This window comes from Cricetulus griseus, chromosome X (genome assembly GCF_003668045.3).
Source record: "Cricetulus griseus strain 17A/GY chromosome X, alternate assembly CriGri-PICRH-1.0, whole genome shotgun sequence".
Classification (NCBI taxonomy): Eukaryota; Metazoa; Chordata; class Mammalia; order Rodentia; family Cricetidae; genus Cricetulus; species Cricetulus griseus.
In genome coordinates this window covers 65,936,501-65,960,574 of record NC_048604.1, presented here as the reverse complement: position 1 = coordinate 65,960,574, position 24,074 = coordinate 65,936,501, and the positions used below count along the sequence as shown (strand labels likewise).

Sequence of the window (24,074 nt, the reverse complement as noted above, 5' to 3'; positions counted from 1 at the left end):
GGAGAGATGGCTCAGCCATTAAAGGCTAGGCTCACAACCACAAATATAAGAATCAGGACACTATTGTGGACGAGAGATTCTATCTCCTTTAGGATCTCAGTGTCCTCCTCTTTCTGCCTCCCTTCCTCCCCTCCCTCCTTTTCCCGCTCCCCCCCTCTTTCTTTCAGAAGGGTTTTGCTTTGATTTTGCAGCCCTTCTGCATCAGCTATCCATGTTCTGGCCTGACAGGTGAGTGCCACTATGCCTAGCTAGCTTCAGAGTAAAGTCAGAACCGAAATCAGATAGAGCATCCCAATCTTCAGTGAGGGCTAGATAATAGCTCACTTGAAAAACATAAGGGAAATATAGGTAGCAAGTGCTCAAACATATGTTATGAATGTTCTGAGACAGCAATCCATAGCATCAGTGACAAATTTTTTAAGTGCAGTAATTGTCCTGACTTTGTTGTTCTGAGAAGTGATGCTAACAAACTCTTTCAGTGCTCATTACTAGAGGATGGTTGGCTGTCTTGATGCATTTTAGGTGTGTTTGGCAGTAAAGTCTTCAAGAAGTTGATCTTTAGGATTTTACTAAGTGGGTTTCTTTTATTTCTTTTCCAGAGTGACTCACACTCTGATTTGGCACAACACTCCCACCAAACAATTATTTGAATTAAAACTACGCTCTTGTGGGCACGGGAGCTTCAGATGAAAAACCTCATTTTCAATTTCCTTCGTGGCATCCTTCCCAGGGCGAGATTAAGCTAAGACTGCATAGGTGAGGAATGAATTGAATAAAGGCAGAAACTTCAAAGAATTGTGCTCTGCGTAATAGAAGACAAATAACAGGATTTAGTAAGTCAATTCAATGCCTCCTACAGTCTGTACCTACGCTGCTTCCTCCATCTCCCTGCTCTTGCTGCTTATGCAGTACTGGTTTCCCTATTATCCAATCAAAAGTATGTCAATTCAGTCTTATTGTTTGCTGCCCAGCCCTGGTTTTCTTATGTTATTTAGATCTCCCCCCCCCTTTAAAATTTAGATTACCACATGAACCCTTACTCTATGAAGCAACGTACGTGTGTGTGTGTGTGTGTGTGTGTGTGTGTGTGTGTGTGTGTGTGTGTGTGTGTGTGTGTGTGTGTGTGTTTAGCCACTGGTTCTCAGAAGTCAGAGTAGGGAAAGTGCAATGTAAAGAACTTGAGTCATGATGGCTTCCTGACTCACTTCAAGTCACACTGTCCTTTTCCTCCAGCCTCCGCCTTTTCATTTGTAAAGTAGAGGCAGGCACTCACAGTATTGTTTGGTAGTCTCCCCTAAACTTTGTTTTCTGATATTCTACTCACGGCCCTCTACTCTCTCCTACACCATTTCCTGGTCCACACAGATGCACTTGAATACACTTCATTTCCTCTCTTACTTGGTTATCTCCTCCAGCTTGCATTGTTTGAAAGGCCATGTCTACACAAACAACTCCCACATATCTCTGGTCAGTGAACTACCCCTAGCTATATAAAAAGTCTCTTAGCCTTGATCTTTTTTTTTCTCCATTTCTATAGTTAGTGCTTGCCATGAAACTATTATGACACATACTCTGCTTGCTGCTACTCTTCCCATTTCTTATTTCAAAATTCCAATTCATTCTGTGTCCCAGTGCTCCACTGCTCTTTCTAAAATTTGTATTTCATCATATCAATATATCAATACTAACTGAAAGCGATAATATTAATAACAACTATTTTATCAAATCTACCAAATCCTCTACCATGTTACCTCCATTATGATGCATACCTGCTGCCTATATGTTATTTATTCCTTCCTAGTAACCTTAGAACATTTACCTTGTCGTGCCTTTCCTTCTTCCTTACAACTACCACTGGTACTACTTCCCCCTTTATCAATATATTTACTTCAACTCTTCAGAAAAGGAAAACTAAAAAGCATAACAAGATGTTGTTTAGAGGCCAGTGGTGACAAGGGGAAAGCAAGTGAGTATCGAGAAAAATCTACAAAGAAAGAAATTTGGTCCCGGAATAAGGAAGCTATGTTAATATTGTAAGCTTACAGTGGCCGTTAGTATATAATAACATTCTTCTAAAAAGGGAGCTAGAAACTATTTGGTAAAAAAAAAACTTCATGTTCCATTATTCAGCTTAACTTTTGACCCCTCAGTATCAGGTGGGCTCAGAGCTGAAGAGAGATGGAGAGAATGAAATTGAAACTGAGCTACCGAGAGAAGGGGCTTTTCCAAAAGTCACACATTGAAACCAGCAACTGGGAACTGTTTCCCATGCCAGAACTTTGTTCATGTTTCTTCATCCTTTTATTTATGGCAAATGAGGCACAGGAACTGTTTCTTCTAAATGGAGACTCAAACTGAATACAGGATGGAAAAAAGGAGAGATATTTAGTGGTGCGGTATCTATTACTCTACCGTGTGACATTGAGTTTAGTTGATCTTGAGTTTCATTTTCTTCTATAAAATGGGGTTACTGAACAGTTACAACTCACAAAATTGATTTTGATTATTAAATGTGAAAGAGCATATAAATCACTTGGCATGTACCAGGCAGATGTTAAGTCTCTGACTTCATTCAGTAAGTTCTTTTCGAGTACCCAATTGCCAAAACTCTTTTCTGCACCTAGGCTGTTTTCTTCTTGCCAGTGTTAGATAGTTTGAATTCTATTTACATTATGAAGCCTTACTTGATCAGATAACCCATAGAAAATCACTCTTATTATTTATTTTTATAGTACAAATTTTATCATTGGGCTTATTTTTAGTAAATAACATATAGTTCATTAAGCTGTGTGTGTGTGTGTGGGGGGGGGTTTCATTGTATGGTCCAGAATAGTCTCAAACTTACAATCTTCCTGTCTCGGCCTCCAGAGTATTGGGTTTATAAGCATCCTCCACCATGCACAGAAAAGGACTGTATTATAATACCTGCAATTTTAAGCAACTTTTGATATATATCTTATCTTCCAAATAAATAGAAGAAATATTAGCTTCTCCCTTTTTGCTGTAGTATTTCTGATCAGTCATACAAACATCCTACCTTATAATCACAATGTCTCTTGCATGTAAGAATAAGAAACAAAATAGCCTGTTTGAAAAGATTTACTTACCTAATCATGCCAAATGTCTATATAATAAGGATATGGATTCATGTGAAGACTAAGTTTGAAGGTGTTAGCATACATCAATGTATCTTGAATTCCCATTTGAAAATTTGCTAAAAGTCTTACCAAGTCTAAAGACTTTTCCATATCTGTCCCCATGTACTGACCCCACATATCAAATAATGACTGTGTGAAGAAGTACATTTTTTTAAGGAAGATAGCATGGGTTACATGAGAATATATCCATCTCCTGTGGTGATGTTTAACAATCTACAGACATGAGCAGATAGGTACAGTGAGACCCAAAGAGGTAAGTGGTGAAGTAATGTTTTCTTCAAGTAAGAGTCAATGGCTATCTTTGTCTGGAAGATGATTGAACAGAAATTCACCAGAGAGGCATCTTCCAAGTAACACAGCTCTTGATTGAAAGGCCTCTTGTCTCAGAACTAGAGCTCTTGTATACAGGATGTGCTTGGAGAGTTTGAGTTCTGATGAAGAGAAGGGCTCTCACCAGTCCTCTTAGAAGGTCCAGGGTTTAGAGCAATCTCTGCTACATGATGACAATATACTTTTTTAGGAGTATCACTTCATCATATTCTGAAGAAAACAGTTTCTTCCCATAACTCCCCTGATCAAAAACTTGCAGTAGTTCCTGATCACTGACAGAATAAAGATTTTGGTCTAGGGGCTCATCCATTTCGATGCCAATTTACCTGCTGAGTTGACGTAATAATTTACTCATTTGGTCAATAACACTCTGTATTGTGTTTTGGTGGGAAATTTTTCATGTATGCATTTTTATGTCACTCAAATACTGCAAGACCTTTGAGTTCAAAGATTATACTATTTAATGACATTATGAATCCAAAGTTCCAACTTCAGTACACTCTCAACATATGCTAGTTTATTTTCTTTTGCTATCCTTTCCAACAGGTGACTTGTTGTCAAAGTAGAAACTAAAAGATTAAAAACAAGTCAGAAACATGGTCTACCTTGAGTGGTACTAACGGGTAGCATGTAAAGAAAGATTGTACAAGCCATGGAGTAGGAAATTAGAGAGACTCAAGACTATTGAGGACTTTGTTGACTTTTTCCTGAGAGCCTATATGCGAAGCATTTCATATACTGGGGGAAAATCCATAATTTTCAGTATAATTGTTCAACAATTGGAAGACAGAAGACAGATTCATCCAAGTATTGATTATCATAAAAACCAGAAGGTTATATTTGTAAGTTCAAGCAAGTTTTAGGTTTCATACTATTGGCTTTTTTTTTACTTGATTAAAAACATTTCAAGGACATAATGTAATTAAAAGCTATCAAATAGAATTCAAGTTTCAGTTCTAGTCTTGTTAGAGTTAAAAGCAATTTTGTTTAGTTAAGGAAAATTTGGGTCATTTACTTCTGGATTCTTTGGAAATGTTTTTCTTGTCATAGTTAGCACACTGATTAGAGTGCAGAATTACCATGTTCCTTGACCTGGAGCTCTCTACTGGATTCTCAGACAGGGTCATGGAAAACCTGTGTGAGAAGTCCTTTTGAACTGGATTTACCTTCTTTACTACAAAATAAAGGAACTAAGCCTAATTCATACAAGCCACATAATTGCAATTGGCAAATGCTAACTTATTATCAAAGTCAAAACTGAGTTTAATACCTAATCTGTTTTTGAAGACTTAAATTTGAGGGTCTAGCTGAAGGAATCAATTGAAAGGCCAATTACTATTTGTTTAGATTTGCACAGAAAATGGGAACTAGGAAGGTCCTATAAACTCTGGAACAAGTTGAGGCTTATGCCCTGACTCTGAAGAAGCCTCAAAGATTCAGGACCACTTGGGACTTAGGTGACTCGCTTCCTAAGACCCTGGACAATCCATATCTAGGATAGCAACCTTATGGAGGCGGGGTTAAGGAAGATGTTAGATGATCAACATGATATACACTATATAATTCATTTTAGGTTTCTCTGTGAGAGCAAGCACCCTAACATGAAAACTATAGGTCATGTGAAGTTGCTTATTTGCATTAGTGTGAAAGGAAACCTCTATGTAAGATCTTCAGAGTAAATTTTCCTAACAAATAGGTTGAATTCTGATTTCTTTCAATGTATTTCTAAGAACATTCCTAGAGCAGCTAATGTCATTAGTCAATCAAAGATGCTGATATTAGAGTTATTTCCAGGTGATATTAGCCAGATGGTAAAGTAAGACATCTTGGCCTTATTTCCTCCCACAAAGAGCAAACATTTGGAATCCATCCATTAATTAAAATAACGCTGCAAGAGCTCATGAGTCCAATTAAAAAGCTGTAGTCACACAGTGAAAGAAGCAACCCAGAGGAAGAAGGACAGTTTCATTTTGCCTGTATCTTCTCATTCTCTAAAGTGGAGAGCTCAACAGAGAGACAGAATAAGCATAACAAAGAAAGTAAAAGACACACATAATAACCTATAAAACAATGACATAAGAAACTGAAGAGCACACAAATAAATGAAAATATATCTTGTGTTCACAACTTGGAAAAACCAACATGGTTAACATGTCCATGATACCAAAATTAGCTTATATAATCAACACAATCTGAATCAATATTACAATGGAATTTTTCATAAACAAAATTAAAAAATTGTAAAGAACTATAAAAGATCATAAATAGCTAGAACAATCCTGATAAAGATAAACAAAATTGAGGTATCATACTATTGCATCTTAAATTGTATTACAAACCTATGATAATAAAAAACAAAATAGAACCCACATAAAGGCAGACACACAGAATAGTGAAACAAAAGGAGCTCAGAAACAAATCTAAGCATATAATATCGATTATTTTAAACAAGGGCATCATCATTACACCTGGCATTATAAAATTAACACAAAAACATAGGGGAAATGTCTTAAGAATGATTTTTAATATGATACCAGAAAAAACAATAAATAAATGGGAGTTTACCAAACCAAAAAACCTGCTCACAGCAAAAGTAACAACAAAATGAAAAAGCAACCTATAGAGCAGGAGAAAATAATTGTGAACCACAAATCTGACAAGTATCCAATAAGCAAATTATATTAAGAAATTCAGACCACTAGCAAAAGCCAACAAATAACAGAATTTAAAATGATTAAGTTATATAAATAGACATTTTCCAAAGATGACACGAGTATTTGAAAAAGTGCTAAAATCCTTATTGATCATGGGCATGAAAATCAAAAGCACCATGAGATGCTACCTCATATCTGTTAGGATGCTGTTATAAAAAAAAAATCAAAATAGGGCTGTGGTATACCTCAGTGGTAAAATGCTTGTCTAGCATGGCCATGGCACTAGACCTAATCCCAGACCCACCAAAAAGCCAAAAATAAGAAGATATAGAGAAAGAAATAGAGAAATGGCTACCTTCGTTCATTGTTGCTGAGAATGCAAATTGTTACAACTGCTATGGAGGTTTCTTTAAAAATTCAAAATGGAACTGCATATGACTATATAACCCAGATATATTTCTTCTAGCCATATATTCACTCCCATGTTCATTGCAGCATTATTCACAATAGCCAAGAAATAAGACTGACTAAAATGTGGATGGATATGTGAATAAAGAATCTCTCAATCTCTGTCTGTCTGTCTGTCTGTCTGTCTGTCTGTCTGTCTGTCTGTCTGTCTCTCTCTCTCTCTCTCTCTCTCTCTCTCTCTGTGTGTGTGTGTGTGTGTGTGTGTGTGTGTGTGTGTGTGTGTGTGTGTCCAGATTATTATTCATCTTTAGGACAGAAGTGACTTCTCCCATTTACAATACAATGAACTAAAATGGTGACATTAAGGCAGACCCAGAAAAACAGTACTGCATGATCTCTCTGATAGGAAGAAATTTTAAAAAGGAGTCACATATATGCCAACATAATAGATCAGTAGTTACCTGAGGCAGCAGAAAGTGGGATGGCATGAAGAGGTATAGAACAAAGTATACAGTGGCCATTATAGAGAACAGTGTGAAGACTGAGGACCACTAGGATATGCAGTACAACAGTGTTTTGGGATGATGCATGCTGCAGTCACACTTCACTGCATGTATGTATGCAGAACATCATATGAAATACCTCACATTTTTACAGTAAAAATAAAAGAAATAAGTGACTTATTCCTTTGTGCTATAGTTTCAATTTTTTTTTGAGACAGGGTTTCTCTGAGTAGCTTTGGAGGCTGTCCTGGCACTCGCTCTGGAGACCAGGCTGGCCTTGAACTCACAGAGTTCCGCCTGCCTCTGCCTCCTGAGTGCTTGGATTAAAGGCATGAGCCACCAATGCCTGGCTATAGTTTGAATTTTTAATGTCCCCTAAAGGCTCATGTGCCTTGGTCCATGGGGTGGCACTCCTGGGAGGTGTCAGTATCTTAAAGAGCTGAGGCCCATTGGGAAGTTTTTAGGTTACTGGGTGGGGGACACACCTTTGAGGGAATATGTGGGTCCCAGTTCCTTACTCTTTATTTTGCTTCAAGGCTATGAAGGGAGTGACAGACTGCCATCATTATGCATGTCCTTGTTAGCAGTCTAAAGCAATAGGACCAACTGATCATAGAGTGGAGCCTTCGATATTCCTGTTCTCTTTAAAATTTGATTATCTTGTATTTTCTTACAGTGAGAAAAAAGTAACACATTTCACAGGTGGAAACAACCATTGCTCTGCTGCTGAAGTCTTTGCTAATATCTCTGTTAATGTCACTGTCTACAGAATATTATAGACTATAGCTACTTTCCCTGAATTCCCACAGATGCTACATCTCCAACAAACACTCATGATCAAAGTGTTCAGCTACTAATGTGAAAAAGGCTAGTGCTGGAAAATGGCAGAGGCTTTGTTACCCACTGAAATGAAAAAAGAACAAAGAACATTCAGAAAGGCACCAGAGCCATAAAGATAAACCACATTAAGAAATCAGTTCTATCAAAAATAATAAGAGGTGAGACTTAGTTCCTCTGAGAAAGCCATGAAATTTTTTAAATATCATTTTTACATTCAGCTTGGTGCTGGCTTATAGTAGTTTGCATTTCAGCATCTCTTTGACAATCGTGCCCGCTTTATTATTCATGACTCTTACAATAGACAAGGCTGTAGAAGCCATCCATCCAATTTGGAGGAAATGGCTCCATTTGGAATAGATTAGTATAAAGACTTTTATTGTCATCTCTAATTTTTTAATGTAACCTATAGGAAAATTTACACTGAGAAAAAGCAATAATGTAACAGAAATTTCTGGATCACTTCTTCAGAAAGCTAAAATGCAACTCCAAGTTTCTCAAAAATCTTTATAAATGATGCCTGTATAATCTCTGCAGAAAATCACACAGATGTGCATGCTCACTTGTGCATCTTCTATGTATTTGTGCATTAATTAAATACTTTAGTTTAAAAAGCCTCTCCAGAGAAACCTATTTAAATGCTTTGATTTCATAAATGTATTTTTTAACCTAGTACTTTCCTGTATTAAATTAGGGTAGGGATTTCAAAGAAGATAAACTTTGCCTTGTTTTAGCATCACATTTTCATTTATCAAGTTGCTGTTGCCAGATTTTATCATTTTATACACATTTGGGTATTTTATATTATGCTAGTAATAAATGCACAATGTATAGCAACTATTTTGTTTTTGGCTAGCAATTAATCCTAACATAATTTCTAAAGGAAATTGAAATGTAATTTTAACTTACAGCACCTTTCTTGGGAATGTAATTGTTAAAAAAGCATGAACTCAAAGTTAGGTGTGAAGGGATAGGAGGGTAGAGAGAGCAGTTATGGAACTTGGGGGTGAGTATGTTCAAAAAACATTGTATGAAATTATCAAATAATTTTCTGGGTGGTGGCAGCACATGGCTTTAATTCCAGCACCTGGGAAATAGAGGCAGGGGCATCTCTGAGTTCCAGGCAAGCCTAGTCTACGCAGTGAGTTCCATGACAGCCAGAGCTACACAGAGAAACTTTGTCTTGAAAAACTAAAATAATAAAAAAAAGAAATCAAGGGATTAATTAAAGCATTGTTTAAAAAAAGTACATGAACAGTTTGTATATGATCACATACACACAGAAGACACACATGGCTGAGGATAACACTGTCAACTGAACAAATGGTTCAGCTTGAGAACCTGTGTTAGAGAAAAGTACCATTATGTAATAAAGTTGTTAGATATAAGAAGGGGTTAAAATCTCATTTATGTAAGATGGCATAGTGGTCTGGATAAAGTTAAAAGAGGTTTGTTGTCTATGGTGTATTTTCTGGCTTTAGAAGCGGTTGGACGCTTCATAACAAGATGGTACTTAATCACAGCACCATGTCTCATATTTATTGTTCCAAAAAGCAGGCATACCATCATACTGCAAAAATGTCAGGATTTAGAGTCAGAATACCTTCATATGTTTCCAAGCACTGCCTGATTCATGTTATGTGATGAGTCAGTGGATGAGTTAGTTAATATCTCCCAATCTCACTTTCATTAATTATAAAATATTACTAAACACACAATATTATTGAAGTAAAAGGATGGAAAAATATAAAAAATGTTTTATAAAAAGAAATTAAATAAAAATTATGATCAAATGTTTTGGAAAAAGACCAGAATTAGAAGCGGCTTCAAAAAAAGAAGTATCTTGAGTGGGGGAGATGGTTTAGTGGGTAAAGATAGTTGTCGTGCAAACTTGGCAACCCGAGTTTAGCCCTGGAACTCATGCAAAGGTGGAAAAGAACCAAATCCCCATCTTCTGATTTCTATACAACACTATAGCAAGCACACCTACATCCACATAATAAAAAGTCAAGGTGCGGGGGTGAGTATCTCACCATAGCGTTTTTTATGTGGGTGCTGGGGATTGGAATGCAGGTTTTCATGCTTGTGTAAAAAGCACTTTACCATTAAACCATCTCCCATTCTCTCCAAAGTAATGTCCACGTGATGTGGCACTACATATATCCTTACAGTGTTCTGCTTGACAACATAAAGCTCACACAGGAGCTGTTTTTCCATTATGGAACATTTCAAGCACCTTTGAGATTAGGTATGTCATTCATTTCTGTTGGAAGGAGTCAGTACCATAATACGAATTCTCAACTTCTGAAACTGCTAAAAGTTAATGTCTGTTCAGAGGGACTAACAACAGGAGGATGGTGCATCACACCCAGCCAGATTCTCACAGTAAACAGGGGAGTAAAAGGTGTGTTGTGTGTGTGTGTGTGTGTGTGTGTGTGTGTGTGTGTGTGTGTGTGTGTGTGTTTGAAATTCATTGGCTGGGCAAGAATTCTCTTCTTATGTAATTATAATCATAAACTGGGGCTGATTTGTCAATTTTCAATCCCAAACATTCTTTCTTTTATGATAGTACTTGCAGGTAGAGAACCCAGGCCTGGATAATGTAACTGTGTGAACATTTAGAAAAGTCTTCTGCATCTGGCCCTCACTTGAAAGATTTTTATGTCCTCATCCAGGTTAATTTACCCAGGTACACTTCATGATGATAAGTTGGGGAAGGGATGTAGAGGGAGACAAGGAAAGAGGTATCTTAATAGAGGGAGCAGTTATGGGGTTAGGGAGAAACCTGGTGCTAGAGAAATTCTCGGGAATCCACAAGGATGACCTCAGCTAAGATTCCTAGCAATAGTGAAGAGGGTGTCTGATGGGCCTTTCCCTGTAATCAGATTAATGACATCATAGAACCTACATCCAGTAACTGATGGAAGCAGATGCAGTGACCCACAGCCAGGCACTGGGCTGAGCTCCTAGAGTTCAGTTGAAGAGAGGGAGGAGGCATCAGAAGAGCAAGTGGGGGGGATCAAGAGCATGATGGGGAAAACCACAGAGACACCTGACCCAAGCTAGTGGGAGCTCATGGACCAACTAGGCCCTCTGAATGTGGGTGACAATTATGTGGCTTGATCTGTTGGTGTGTGTGTGTGTGGGGGGTTCCTGGTAGTGAGACCAGAACTTAGCCTGGGTGCATGAACTGGCTTTTTGAAGCTCATACCTTATGGTGGGATACTTTGCTCAGCCTTGATGGGGGGCAATGAAGGCCTTATCCTTTCTGAGAAGTGGATGGGGGTGGGGTAGGGGACATGGGGGGTCGAGAGAAGGGGGAGGAGGGGGAACTGGGGTTGGTATGTAAAATAAAAAAATTAAAAATCAGCTTCAAAAACATTGCTGTCAGTTACTGTTTAATTTAACAGTTGTTAAAATCTACTCTCTGATGGCTGGTATCAACATTTGCAAAGATGGAAGACACAGCAGTGGATACAGAGATGGACAGAGACAAAGAACAGAACATGTATGACAGGAGAATGTTAGTTTTAGATCTTCCTAACACATCTCAAATGGCCCAGTGATCTCATGGAAGAAATTGGGAGGGTAAAGATCTCTTTTTAAATTTTTCCTTCGCCCTTATTAGAGGGATGTGCAAGTTTGCTCCTATGTACCTTTTACTTTGTAGTGTTTTTCATCATTCTAAAATGTGTCAGATTTTAAAGAAAACTGAACCAATATGAATGAAGGAGGGTAGAGAAAGGTGAACTGTTTGCCACTGATGGAAGTAAATCTTTACAGTTAAGTAAATACCATGAGTGATTATCTGGGGAGATCATTTACTCACATGCAGAGTACTGCCTATTATGTGCCCTGATTTATCTGTGGAGTTGTAAGTCGTGGTATAATGAAGCTGGTAAGGAACTGCTTAAGCTACCATGTAATGTTTCTGTAAAGGTTGGTTCTTTTTTTGGATGTGTATGTGTGAACGATGTACATTCACGTGTGTGTGAGTGCATGTGTGTGCAGGTGTGTGTGCCTATCTGCATGGCTGAGACTGATGATTGGTGTCCTTGGGATCTCTCACTGCACCTGGACCTCAATGTTTTTGCTAAACTTTCTAGCCAGTCAGCTCCAGGTATTTGCTGTCTCTGCCTCCTGTATTGGGATTACAGGTGGGCCCCAAAGGAGCCCACCTGGCTTTTTACTGGATCTGGATCAGGTACTTTATCTGCTGAGCTTTCTCTTCAGATCTACAGGTTGGTCTTATTTTTCAACTTAGAATTTTTCAATTTAGAATCAACTTCTGGGTATGTCTGGGATGATGACTGAGGAGGGAAGACTTGCTCTCAAAGTAGATGGCACCTTGTGAAGGGGTGCCCCTGATGCAGAGATGTTTAGCAGTGTCACATGGTTACACTCGCTTCCTTCTGAGTGAGTACATCTATCACTGCTACTTCCATCAGCCTCTTGCTCTTTCACTCTTCTCATGTGAACTCAACACCAGAGGCTCTGCACCAGACTAGGACTGCTGAGGCTTTCAGCTTTGTGGACTGAGCAGTTACTGGATTCTCCTGCATCTCCATCATATAGATGGCCATTGTTGGACTACCCAGGCCCTATCATGTAAGCCATTCTAATAAGTCTTCTGCTATAATATATAACATGTTTTTCTCTTCTTCTGGAGAACATTGATTAACACAGCTACCTTAGCTACACGTATTTGTTAAACAAATCTGGCCATATTTGTCCTCCTCCATCCAGGGGGCACTTATGAGGTTGTCATCCTTACCAATATCCAAACCTCTTTGAATATTTTTTTTCAAGACAGGGTTTCTCTGTGTAGCCCTGGCTGTCCTGGAACTCGCTCTGTAGACCAGACTGGCCTCTGCCTCCTGAGTACTAGGATTAAAGGGGTGTACTACCACATGGCTCTATACTAGTTTTATTAACATGGATCATATAGTGTTGAGTCTGCCATGCAGAGAAAAGGCTTTTTTTCTGAGCCTGCTCACCTTGATTGTCATCCTCGTTGTCTTCCCAGGGTTCTTCATTTGCCAGCAGCGGGTTCTGTGACTCATTCATAGACCTCATAGGGAAGGAGTGTCCATCACCAGGGCTGGTGGGAAAGAAAAGATATGAAGTATGCAACTGACACAAACTTTCTTTTTTGTTCAAATTTAATCGCACACAGAAGAGGGGAGGGTGAAGGAGGGAGAGGGACAGAGAGAATGTGTGTATGTGTATGTATATGTATGGGTGCATATATGGAGGACAACTTATGGGAATAGAGTCTCTCCGTTCACCACGTAGATGGTGGGGATTGAATTCAGGTTGTTAGGTTTGGTGGCAAGCACATTGAACCATCTCACCAGTTCAGACAGGGTCTTCTTTTGTGGTCTAGGCTGGTCCAGAACTTGCAATCTACTGTTTCAGTACCCTGAGTGTTGGGATATAGGTGAGTGTCATCATGTTCATCTAATATAAACTTTTGAGACAGCAATAATCTTAGAAATGAGATATAATCACAGATTTAGGGTTGTGTTGTTTGGAGCATTCTCTAGTCAAGTGCTCTACCACTGAGCTATAAACTGTAAGACTTGGGGGTTCTTAGTTCTTTTGTTTAAAGCCATGTTCAAATAAGCTCTTATCAATTCCATGTCTCTCGAATTTCATGTCTTGTTTGCCTGTATCAAAGCTGACTTTTTTTGTTTGCAAGACATTCTTTAACTTGCTTTCCACAATGCCTGGTATAACAGTATGCATATGCAGCTTCAGAAATATCATTTAACTATGAGAGTCCCATTATCAAACTGTTTTGATTCTAAGTTTTCAAGTGAAATGAGAAGACTCCCAATCACTAAACATAGTGGGGAAAGCTACTATGAAGGGTGAGAGAATGCTCTTGTAGCCTGTTACTTACTTGTAACATAGAATGTGAAAGAGAAATGGCAAGGTCTCTCTGCAGTGTAGTTAGATTCTAGGGGTGATTTATCTACATGGGAGTCTACTTTATGGATCTCTATGGTAATCTAGAGCATGTCCCTGATTAATTTCTGGCCATTCACAGATAGGAGGCCATGGCAGGAACCATTACCCTAGCCAGATACTGCTACAGTTTCAGCAATTGAGTCTATATAGCTGAGTGTATTTTTGAGTTTAACTTTGAATGACTTTTGAATTATTTGATATCATGTGTATTTTTTTCTCTTGTTTTTCAATGTTTTCAAGCAAAAGTTTACAAATTGCATTTATATTGCTCTATAGAAATGTTAGAATACTGGTTGTGTAAGTGAATGGGCATTGAGTTTTGTTTTGTGGGTTCTTTTTGGATAGGTAGGATCAACATAGTAAAAAATGGTAATCTTGCCAAAAGCAATCTACATATTCAATACAATCCCCATCAAAATCCCAGCACAATTCTTCACAGACCTTGAAAAAACAATTTTCAACTTTATATGGAAAAACAAAAGACCCAGGATAGCCAAAACTACCACGCCCAGACTGTGAAGAACATTTTTTAGTGTAGTTTATGCTCCATCTTTAGGGTACGTTCAAAGAAATATAACCACTGGGATAATGGATATGCTTATATGCTTATCCTTGTGCTTTTAATATGCATTGTCACATTTATTAAAGGTTGGTGCCAGTTTACCTTTCCACAAACAAATCAGGAAAGTGTCTATTTGATCATACCTCCACTTCATGATTTATCTTTTTTTTAATTTTATTTTTTTCAACTAAACAGGATTGTTTTACATGACAATCCCAGTTCCCTTCTCCTTCCCGTCCTCCCCTACTACCCACCCCCAACTAAAACCCTATCTGTCACATATCCTTTCTGCTCCCCCTGGATGGTTAGGCCTTCCATAGGGTGTCATCAGAGTCTATTGTATCCTTTGGGATAGGGCCTAGGCCCACCCCCGTGTGTCTTGGCTCAGGGAATATTCCTCTATATGGAATGGGCTCCCAAAGTCCACACCTATGCTAGGGATAAGTACTGAACTTCTACAGGAGGTCCTGTAGATTTCGGAGGTTTCCTCACAGAAACCCATGTTCCTGGGGTCTGGATCAGTCCCATGCTGGTATTCCAGCTATCAGTCTGGGGAGCAAGAGTTCCCCGATGTTCAGGTCAGCTGTTTCTGTGGGTTTCACCAGCCTGATCTGGACCCCTTTGCTCTTCATTCGTCCTTCTCTGCATCTGGGTTCCAGTTCAGTTCGGTGATTAGTTGTGGGTGTCTGCTTCTACTTCCACCAGCTGCTGGATGAAGGCTATAGGATGACATATAAGTCAGTCATCAATCTCATTATCAGGGGAGGGCCTTTAAGGTAGCCTCCCTTCTGTTGCTTAGATTGTTAGCTGGTGTCATCATTGTAGATCTCCAGACATTTCCCTAGTGCCTGATTTCTCTGTAAACCAAAAATGTCTCCATTATGGTATCTCCATTCTTGTTATCATCTATTCTACCCCTGACTCAACCTTTCTACTCCCTCATGTCCTCTGCATCCCTCCTCTTCTCCCCTTCTCATTCTCCTAGCTCCCTTCCCCCCTCTTCCCGTGCTCCCAATTTTCTCAGGAGATCTTGACCCTTTCCCCTTTTCCAGGGGACCATGTATGTCTCTCTTAGGGTCCTTCTTGTTTACTATCTTCTTTGGCAGTATGGATTGTAGGCTGGTAATCCTTTACTCGATGTCTAATATCCGCATATGAGTGAGTACATACCATGTTTGTCTTTTTGTGACTGGGTTACCTCGCTCAGAATGGCTTCTTCTAGTTCCATCCATTTTCCTGCAAATTTCACGATTCTTTTTTTTTTTTTTTTTTTTTTTTTTTTTTTTTTTTTTTTTTTGCTGAGTAGTACTCCATTGTGTAAATGTACCACATTTTCTCCATCCATTCTTCGGTTGAGGGGCATCTAGGCTGCTTCCAGTTTCTGGCTACTACAAATAGTGCTGCTATGAACATTGTTGAACAGATGTCCTTGTTGTATGAATGTGTTTCTTTTGGGTATATGGCTAAGAGTGGAATTGCTGGATCTTGTGGTAGACTCATTCCCATTTTCTTGAGGAGTCGCCATACTGATTTCCAAAGTGGCTGTACAAGTTGGCACTCCCACCAGCAGTGGAGGACTGTTCCCCTTTCTCCACATCCTCTCCAGCATGAACTGTCATTGGTGTTATTGATTTTGGCCATTCTGACCAGAGTAAGATGGTATCTCAGGGTTGTTTTGATTTGCATTTCCCTGATGGCTAAGGATGTTGGACACTTTCTTATGTGTCTTTCAGCCATTTTAGATTCCTCTATTGAGAATTGTCTATTTAGTTCTGTACCCCAATTTTTAATTGGGTTGTTTGGTGTTTGGGAGACTAGCTTCTTGGGTTCTTTGTATATTTTGGAGATCAGCCCTCTGTCAGATGTGGGGTTGGTGAATATCTTTTCCCAGTCTGTGGGCTACCATTTTGTCTTGCTGACTGTGTTCTTTGCCTTACAGAAGCTTCTCAGTTTCAGGAGGTTCCATTTACCAATTGTTGAACTCAGTGTCTATGCTACTGGAGTAATGTTCAGGAAGCAGTCTCCTGTACCAATTAATTCAAGGGTATTTCCCACTTTGTCTTCTAATAGGTTCAGTGTAATATGTAGCCCAGGCTGGCCTCGAACTCATGATACTCCTGCCTCTAGCTCCTTCAGCAAATCCTACCGGTGTGCAGCACCACAACCGGCCATGATTTGTCTTTATAAATACAGAAATGAGAAATTGGGGAATATTGTACCTACTAGACTGATACCAAATCTGCATTTGCAGATGAGTATGGTGACACATGCCTTTAAAATTAGGCAGTGAAGGGGAAGAATCAGGAGGACTGCAACAAGTTCATGGCCAGTTTGGTCTATGTAGTGAGTCCAGGTCAACCAGGTCTACATAGTAAATTCTTGTTTCAAAAGAAATTGAGTCTAATTTTCTAGTGAGGATGCACAGCCTTCCTCAGAGAAGCTTCTTCTGAGATGGGAGGTGGTTAATGCAAAAACCCATAACTGTACAAGAGGGTGAGAATAAATTATGGCAGCATACTCAGCCCTAAATTAGCTATATTACCCCTCCAAGCTCAGGGGACAACATGGAAGAAATGGTAGAAGGAAGGTCAGGGCCAGCAGGGAGAGAAACAGGCAACAAAAAGCTATCTTCTGACATGACACAGCCATTACACCCATGAACTCACTGAAGATACAGTTATCTACACAAGACTTGCACAAGATTAGGCCCATCAACACTTCCTCATAAGGCCCTATTCCTCTCTGTGGGACTATTGGTAATTAACAGTTGTTGGAGGAAGGAATGTTGTTTTCTTCAGTAGTGTAGCCAATGAAAAATTGTCTGTGCTTCAGTAAATAGCCTCTCACCTGTGCACATGCCAGCAACACTAATTTAAGTGAAAAACACAAAAGAAGATAGGAAAGTAGAAGACTTGTTGAGAAGAAGGGTTCCAGCAGGAGAGAGGAGGGATGAGAAAGGGGAATGGAGTGTGAAAATTACATTATAAATTCATTATAAAATGTGTGAAACTTTCAAACAAAAACATTCAAAAATAAATTTGCTGTTTTACTGCATGGCTCAGCATTAGCTGCTTTCAGTGGTAATAATTACCTACCTGGACCCAATAGGTATTAACCACAACTTCTTATTATCACCAAACACCTGCTGGATATTCTTGATGAAGCCCAGGTTGAACCCATTTTTCTCTGGTCCACTTGTAAATACTGGAGTGCAAAAGGCCTCTAAGACAGTCCAGGAGATTTGGGAAAGAGGAAGAGAGATAAAGAAATAGATTTCATCACTCTGATGATTTTACATCTCTCAAAAAATGTGGCCCGGATTTATGATATCTTTTTGCTGTTTTAGCATAGGTCCACATTCTTAATTATTGCTAAATTACTTACTAAAACTCAGTTCAATTATTTAATAAAAGGTAAAAATTGTTATTGAAAATAAGGAATTTGTACTCTTATCTTTTTAAGTCAGGGTAAATACACAGTGACAAAAAATAATACAGCATTCCCGAGGGGCATGCATTTGGACTGCTGAATTTAAGGAGTGCAGGAATAGATTTAAATGTACTTTATTTGAATCAAAGTGGCAACAACAGCCAAATGGTGTTCATCTGTAGATCTGGGACCAAAGTAATGACACATAAAGAGATGGTAATGACATTGATTTGGTTTTGAAACATTTCAGAAATGAAGATGTTCACAATGAAACCTGCAATGTAAAAAACCTAGTTTTACTCCAGACAAAATGTCAACGGGTGAACTGTAATCACCTCAAAGACTATGAGGAATTGGGCCACATTAGTGCACATTATTTTTAGACACACATTTATCCCATTAAGCAAACACTTTCACTGTTGGGCTCTGGCTGCATCTCACCATTTCCCATTTGTCCTTTGTTTTCAGACCCTGTTATCATGAAGCTTTTAGTACTTTTCTACTTTTGTAGCTATCTCTCAACCAAATGTGCTAATTTACTGCCCTAAGTACTAAGTGCTATACATGTATTTGATTTAGAAAAATGAGTGCAAAGACTTCCCTGGCAAATGAATTCTCAAAGTGCAGTGGCTTTTACACTAAATTCCTCTCAAATCTAATCCATCCTAGTTAAACGTTTAACACTTGAATGCTTTCTTCTTATTCCTTGTGTGCTGACTTGTAGACCATGTAAATATTCACCACAGATGAAGTAATTGTTGCACTAGAATCCTTTCATTCTACATATAATAACATGCCTAGAGTAGTATTTGACAGCAAAAAAAAGAGAAAAAACTAACTCATTTAGTATGCTGATTTTATGCAGATTTAATATGCATATGTCATTTGGGTGGTCCTTTTTGTATACTCTCTTAACTCTAAATATCAATTTGATTCTTTATAAAAAGAATTTTACATCTTTACATTTATTTATTTTGTGTGTGTTTATGCGCACACACCTATGCGTGCATGCCACGGTGAGAGTGTGCAGGACAGAGGGCAATTTGTGGGAATCAATTCTCTCTTTCTACCATGTGGGTTTTAGAGCATGAACTCAGGATGCCAGGCTCCTGGCAAGCACCCTTACCTGCTGAGAAATCTTGGTGGCCTGGATTTTTGCATTCATTTCTGTTACTCACTTGGAAACTTTCTAAGGACTCTGTTTGGGGATATGCATCAATTAGATTGTCTGTCATTATTTAGAGTCACTTCTTCCTTCTGATACTCATTTCTTCATGGGAATACTTTTTAGAAGTCAGACTTGTGAATTTGGGGATATATTACCCAATATTCACTATTAAAAACTACAGTCATTTTGGGTTCTCCATGGAATGTGATTCACAAATGCTCTGTGTAGTCTGTAAGCTTTGTTAACTACTGTTGTCCAGTTTAGTAAAATGTATTGGCATCTGTCTAAGTTTGGAGGCAAAGGGGTGTCACTAAAGCTAAAATACTTTACTATTAGTTTTTCTCTCCTTAGGAAACAGGTCACAGGTCACAGTGATATAAATTAATATTCATTTTCCTAATCTTAATATTCAGTCTTACCTAAGGTAGTTTTGTTTCTGCTGACAAGCCAACAATGGTAACCAAAGAGAATCACAAGGCTGACAAAAAACATGCAGGCCACAAAGAGGAGAAAGAGGACATGGAACTTAGAGCGAACACTGGGCAATTCCCCCTAGAAAGGAAAAAAAATAAACAAAGAAACCAAAACATTAAAGTGGGAATGCTTAGCTACTTTTTCTATATAGATTAGAAGTTTTTCACATGTAAAAATTCAGCTCCAATTTCAAAAACAGATTTTGTAAGCTTAAATTTTATTATATGCATTTATTTACTTTCTCTCTCTCTCTCTCTCTCTCTCTCTCTCTCTCTGTGTGTGTGTGTGTGTGTGTGTGTGTGTGTGTGTGAGAGAGAGAGAGAGAGAGAGAGAGAGAGAGAGAGAGAGAGAGAGAGAGAGAGAGATATGCACATGGTAAAGTGTACAGGCATGGAAGTCAGAAGACAACTTGTGGGAGTCAGGTGTCTTTCTCTACTATCTAGATTTCAGGGATTGAACTCAGGTCATCATACTTGGTTGCAGGGGCTACCAAGCCACTTTCAGGTCCTGATTATTATTTATTTTAACAAAACTGTTGATCATCATACCTTATTATAGATATGTTCTTAGCTTGCAAAGCTTAAAATAGATTCTTGTTTAAGTGCAACATATAATGCACCAATTAGAAAAGAATAATGTATGCTCAGGTCATAATTGCTTTGAAGCCCATATTCTATTTAGCTGGAGAATTATGAATCACTGTCTAGGGGATCATCAGGTTAGTAGTGTCCATACTATTATCTAAAGTTGGCTATAATAGAATTCTTTAATTTTTAAAATAAAACCTCATAGGAGAAAAACCTATGTTTAAAATTTTGCTGGTGTGTGTGTGTGTGTGTGTGTGTGTGTGTGTGTGTGTGTGTGTGTGTGTACGTTGCCTTCATATATGTCTGTGTACCTGTGTACCACATGTTTGTCTGGGGCCCACAGAGGTCAGGAGGCATCAGATCCTCTGGAATTAGAGTTGTAGATGGCTGTGAGCTGCCACTTGGGAGCTGAGAACTGAACCTAGGTCCTCTACAAGGGCGGTCAGTGCTCTTAACTACTGAGTCGTCTCTCAAGCTCCTTATACTAGTAGCCTTTGTACATCGTGTTTCTTTGGATGTATTGTGTTAAAATGCTAGAGTGATGAATATAAGAAGTTAAAACACAGAATTCTAAAATGTCTTATCTGAAGTCATGACCTGATTTTAAAGCTGTGGAAATTTTTTCTTTCATCAGCTGACGTAGAATGTGCTAGTATACAACATCCTGTGGAGTAGCTGTTTGTACAGTAAAAATCAAGAAGGCTTTTACAGGTAATTGTAAAAGTAGGAAGTTAAAGATTGCTATCGTTAACTGGGACATCTTATTTTCCATGTGGCACCAGCTTTTGATATGCAATTCTAAAGCAGAATCAATGTTCTAAAGTTCTATAGCATGCGTAACATGTGACATTTTGTCTTCAGAAAAGTACCTTGGAAAGCATTTTGTATTTTAGTATGAACATCTGGAGGACTGACTATGGCTTTATTTCCTCCTTTCCCTTAACGACCATTGTTTTGGCATGATGAATTGGCGTGAGATCTTTCCAGATGCTCTCCGGTGATAAAGTTAAAGCAATTCTTAAGCGAAGTGGAACTTAACTTCCGCACGATCCTATTCTACTCCAGTTACAGAAGTTAGTGCTTGGCAACACTTGTTAAGTTCAAACACCATAGATTTCTCTCTTTCCTTGGAGGCTATTTTTATTCATTTTTACAGAAGGAAATGCTGGACCTCTTCCAGGTCGGATATGTTTGCAGTATGAAGATAAGGGGAAGGACATCAGATGCTCTCAGCTCGGGGGAGGTCTGGGTGAAACCTGCACGGGGCAGAGCAGCCCAGGAAACAGCTGTCTCAAGGACTTCAACTTTTATCTGAAACTTTCCATCTTGAAATGCTCCTTCCACAAAATATTGACCTAAGCACCCAAATTAGATTGCTTTGGTTCATGCTTGGTTTGATTCATGGTTATCTTTTTTCTTCTATTTTTTGTTTTTGTTTCTGCTGTTCTTAGGTAAGATTTCAAATGGTACTTTGTAGTGCTTCTCACCTTCACTGGGACTTTGATCTCTACTTTCTGAGCATGTATTTAAAGTTCTTAAAGCTCACATTTGTTTTTACTTTTTACATTAAAATGGGCAATAGGAAATGGCTGAGCAAGTGAAGTTTTTAGGAAGTCTGTTCACATCTTTTGTAGCTGTGCTCCCAGCCTTTCCCCATCATTCTTTTACAACTCATCTGTCTGGTTTAGAATATCCACTGTGTTGCACTTTGATAGGGTCCACAATATCAACTTTTCTTGTGCAAACAATCCTATGTTCAAAACTTCATTTCCAGGAGATAACCAAGCTAAATCCCTCAGAGCAATGATCATCAGAGACAGTTCAGAGGAATATGTGTAAAATAATAATTACTATGTTTGGTAGGTGTGCATTATTAACTTTGCAAAAGGCAAAGATTAATCTCTCTGTTGAGAGTAGAATTTGTGTAATTTACTGCTGAAAGGAAAGAAATGATGTGATGGTCTTTGGAATCCTTTATTCTAAAGAGTGAAATCCTCTCTATAGAAGAACCATCATAGGCATAGTACATGTGAGATTCCAGAGGCTTATGGGCAGACTTATGTTCAAGTTCTCCCTTCCAAATTTACAAGTCAGGTGATCGTTGACAGGTCACTTAATTACTGTAAGCCACAGTTTTGTCATCTTGGAATGTTACAAATAGTTTTTGCTATGGCTACTTCACAGGTTTGTAGTGAGGATCAGATGAAATCATAGACATAAAAATATTTCAAGAACCATAAAGCACCATGCAGTAAAAGTTGCTGTTCTTGGGAGCACAGCTCAGCTTGTCTCTTTGATGTGGCTTTAAAAATATTTGGTAGTGTTTATTTTTTTTATTTTCAAAAGAGGCTCAATTTAAATTCAGAAAGCCATCCATCCCTAAGCCATACTAACGTGGTCCAAAGGCCAGAGCAACTGCAAAGAATCATTTCCCCAATTGTCAATGACCTTTTCAGTGTAAGGACAAGCTATGACAGGCCTCATGCCCTCTCATATGACAGACATAAGCTAGGCTATTGAGGAGGAAAAACAATGAAGGATTAGGAAAAGAACAAGGCCATGCTCACCATGGATTTGCTTGTACTTCTGGCACATTTCTCGTGACAAATCCATATTCAGTTATCATCTTTTAAGAGTGAAGAAAAGCATACAGTACCTGGCTTGCATTTCAGCATTTGATTATTGGCTGGCTAGGGGAGCTAAAGGAAAAATGTGTGAAATACAATGTTGTTTACTTTCTGATAAAGGTAAAGAGTCATGATTAAATGGTAGCCCACTGTGTTAAGGATCAAGAAAGGTATGTAAGAAAGATCAAGGCTCACACTTCCCTGCTGATTGGAGGTAGCAGATTTTCTTCATATTTATAGAAGGAGCTCAGCATGCAGATGGAGTGCCAAATAGGCCATGGAAACCTGAGGAATGGGGAATAGATCTCGTGCTGTGGAAAGGGGCCAGAGAAAAGACAGCAAACTGTGTAGCTTGGTGAAATGTTTCCTATTTGAAGAAAATGCATGAGAACAACTCATCATTTCTGCTTGTAGTTTGTTTGAATTAGAGATTTTGATATCCACTGTATGGCTCCTGATTCTTACAGCTACTAAATATCTGAACTGATTAGGCAAGTTGAATAGAAAGTGTAATTTTCTACACTATTAGGAATAAAAGCACTGATTCATATTTTAATTTTCTTACCTATTTAACCTCAGTGCCCTGTCTTTTTCTTTTCTCCAATTCACTATAATTTATATTCTGACCATGTGATTTATGTTCTTTCCCTGCTGGCTCACTGCTCCAGCTAAGATGTGATACCCCTGTTATATAAGGTGCTTGCAAATTTTCTAAAGTACTACCCCAGTAACTCTGCTCACATTTGTATTTTCCCATTCAAATGTGTTTGGATTCAAATGATCACTGTGGATACCTTAATTGCTGTACTATAGTGTAGAAAGGGATTTCTTTGAGAGTCTAACTGGATGAAGTTGACAAAGGACATATTTCATGATATTTTACCTATACACATATGCAAATGAAAAATCTAACTTAACTTTTAAAAATAGATGGGATATGACTGATATCTCCTAGTAGAAGAAAGCTGAAAGTAAGTTTTTTGGGGATTTTATAATTATTAGAATCAATATGTTTCATTGGATCTTAGCAATGAGACAGTGAAGCAAGTAATAGAGCCAGTATTAGCTCAGCTTCTTTCTATTCCCAACCCACTGTTTGTCACACATTCTCAAAAGAGAGGCTGGGTGTGGTGGCAGATGCCTTTAGTCAGTCCCAAAACTCGAGACAGAGACAGGCAGATCTCAGAGTTTGAGGCCAGACAGGTCTATAGAGAAAGTTCAAGGACAGCCAGGGCTACACAGACAATCCCTGTTTCCTAAAACAAAAGCCAAACAAACTCCCCACAAAGTTCAAGACACACCCTGTTTTATTTTGTGCTTATGTGGAGGTCAGTTTCTCTTTCTCCCAGCAGAAACTTTGCAGC

General features: G+C 38.6%; 1 protein-coding gene across 1 annotated transcript in view; it reads right to left on the bottom strand.

Annotated features, from left to right (window-relative positions):
- Nucleotides 1–24,074, bottom strand: part of Zdhhc15 (zinc finger DHHC-type palmitoyltransferase 15) — a 102,405-nt gene that overhangs the window by 8,235 nt on the left and 70,096 nt on the right. The window contains exons 8-10 of the mRNA XM_027432885.2: nucleotides 19,442–19,574; nucleotides 17,521–17,647; nucleotides 12,888–12,991 (exon numbers count right to left, since the gene is read on the bottom strand). Coding sequence (XP_027288686.1) covers nucleotides 12,888–12,991; nucleotides 17,521–17,647; nucleotides 19,442–19,574 — 364 coding nt within the window. The remainder of the gene's footprint in view (nucleotides 1–12,887; nucleotides 12,992–17,520; nucleotides 17,648–19,441; nucleotides 19,575–24,074) is intronic.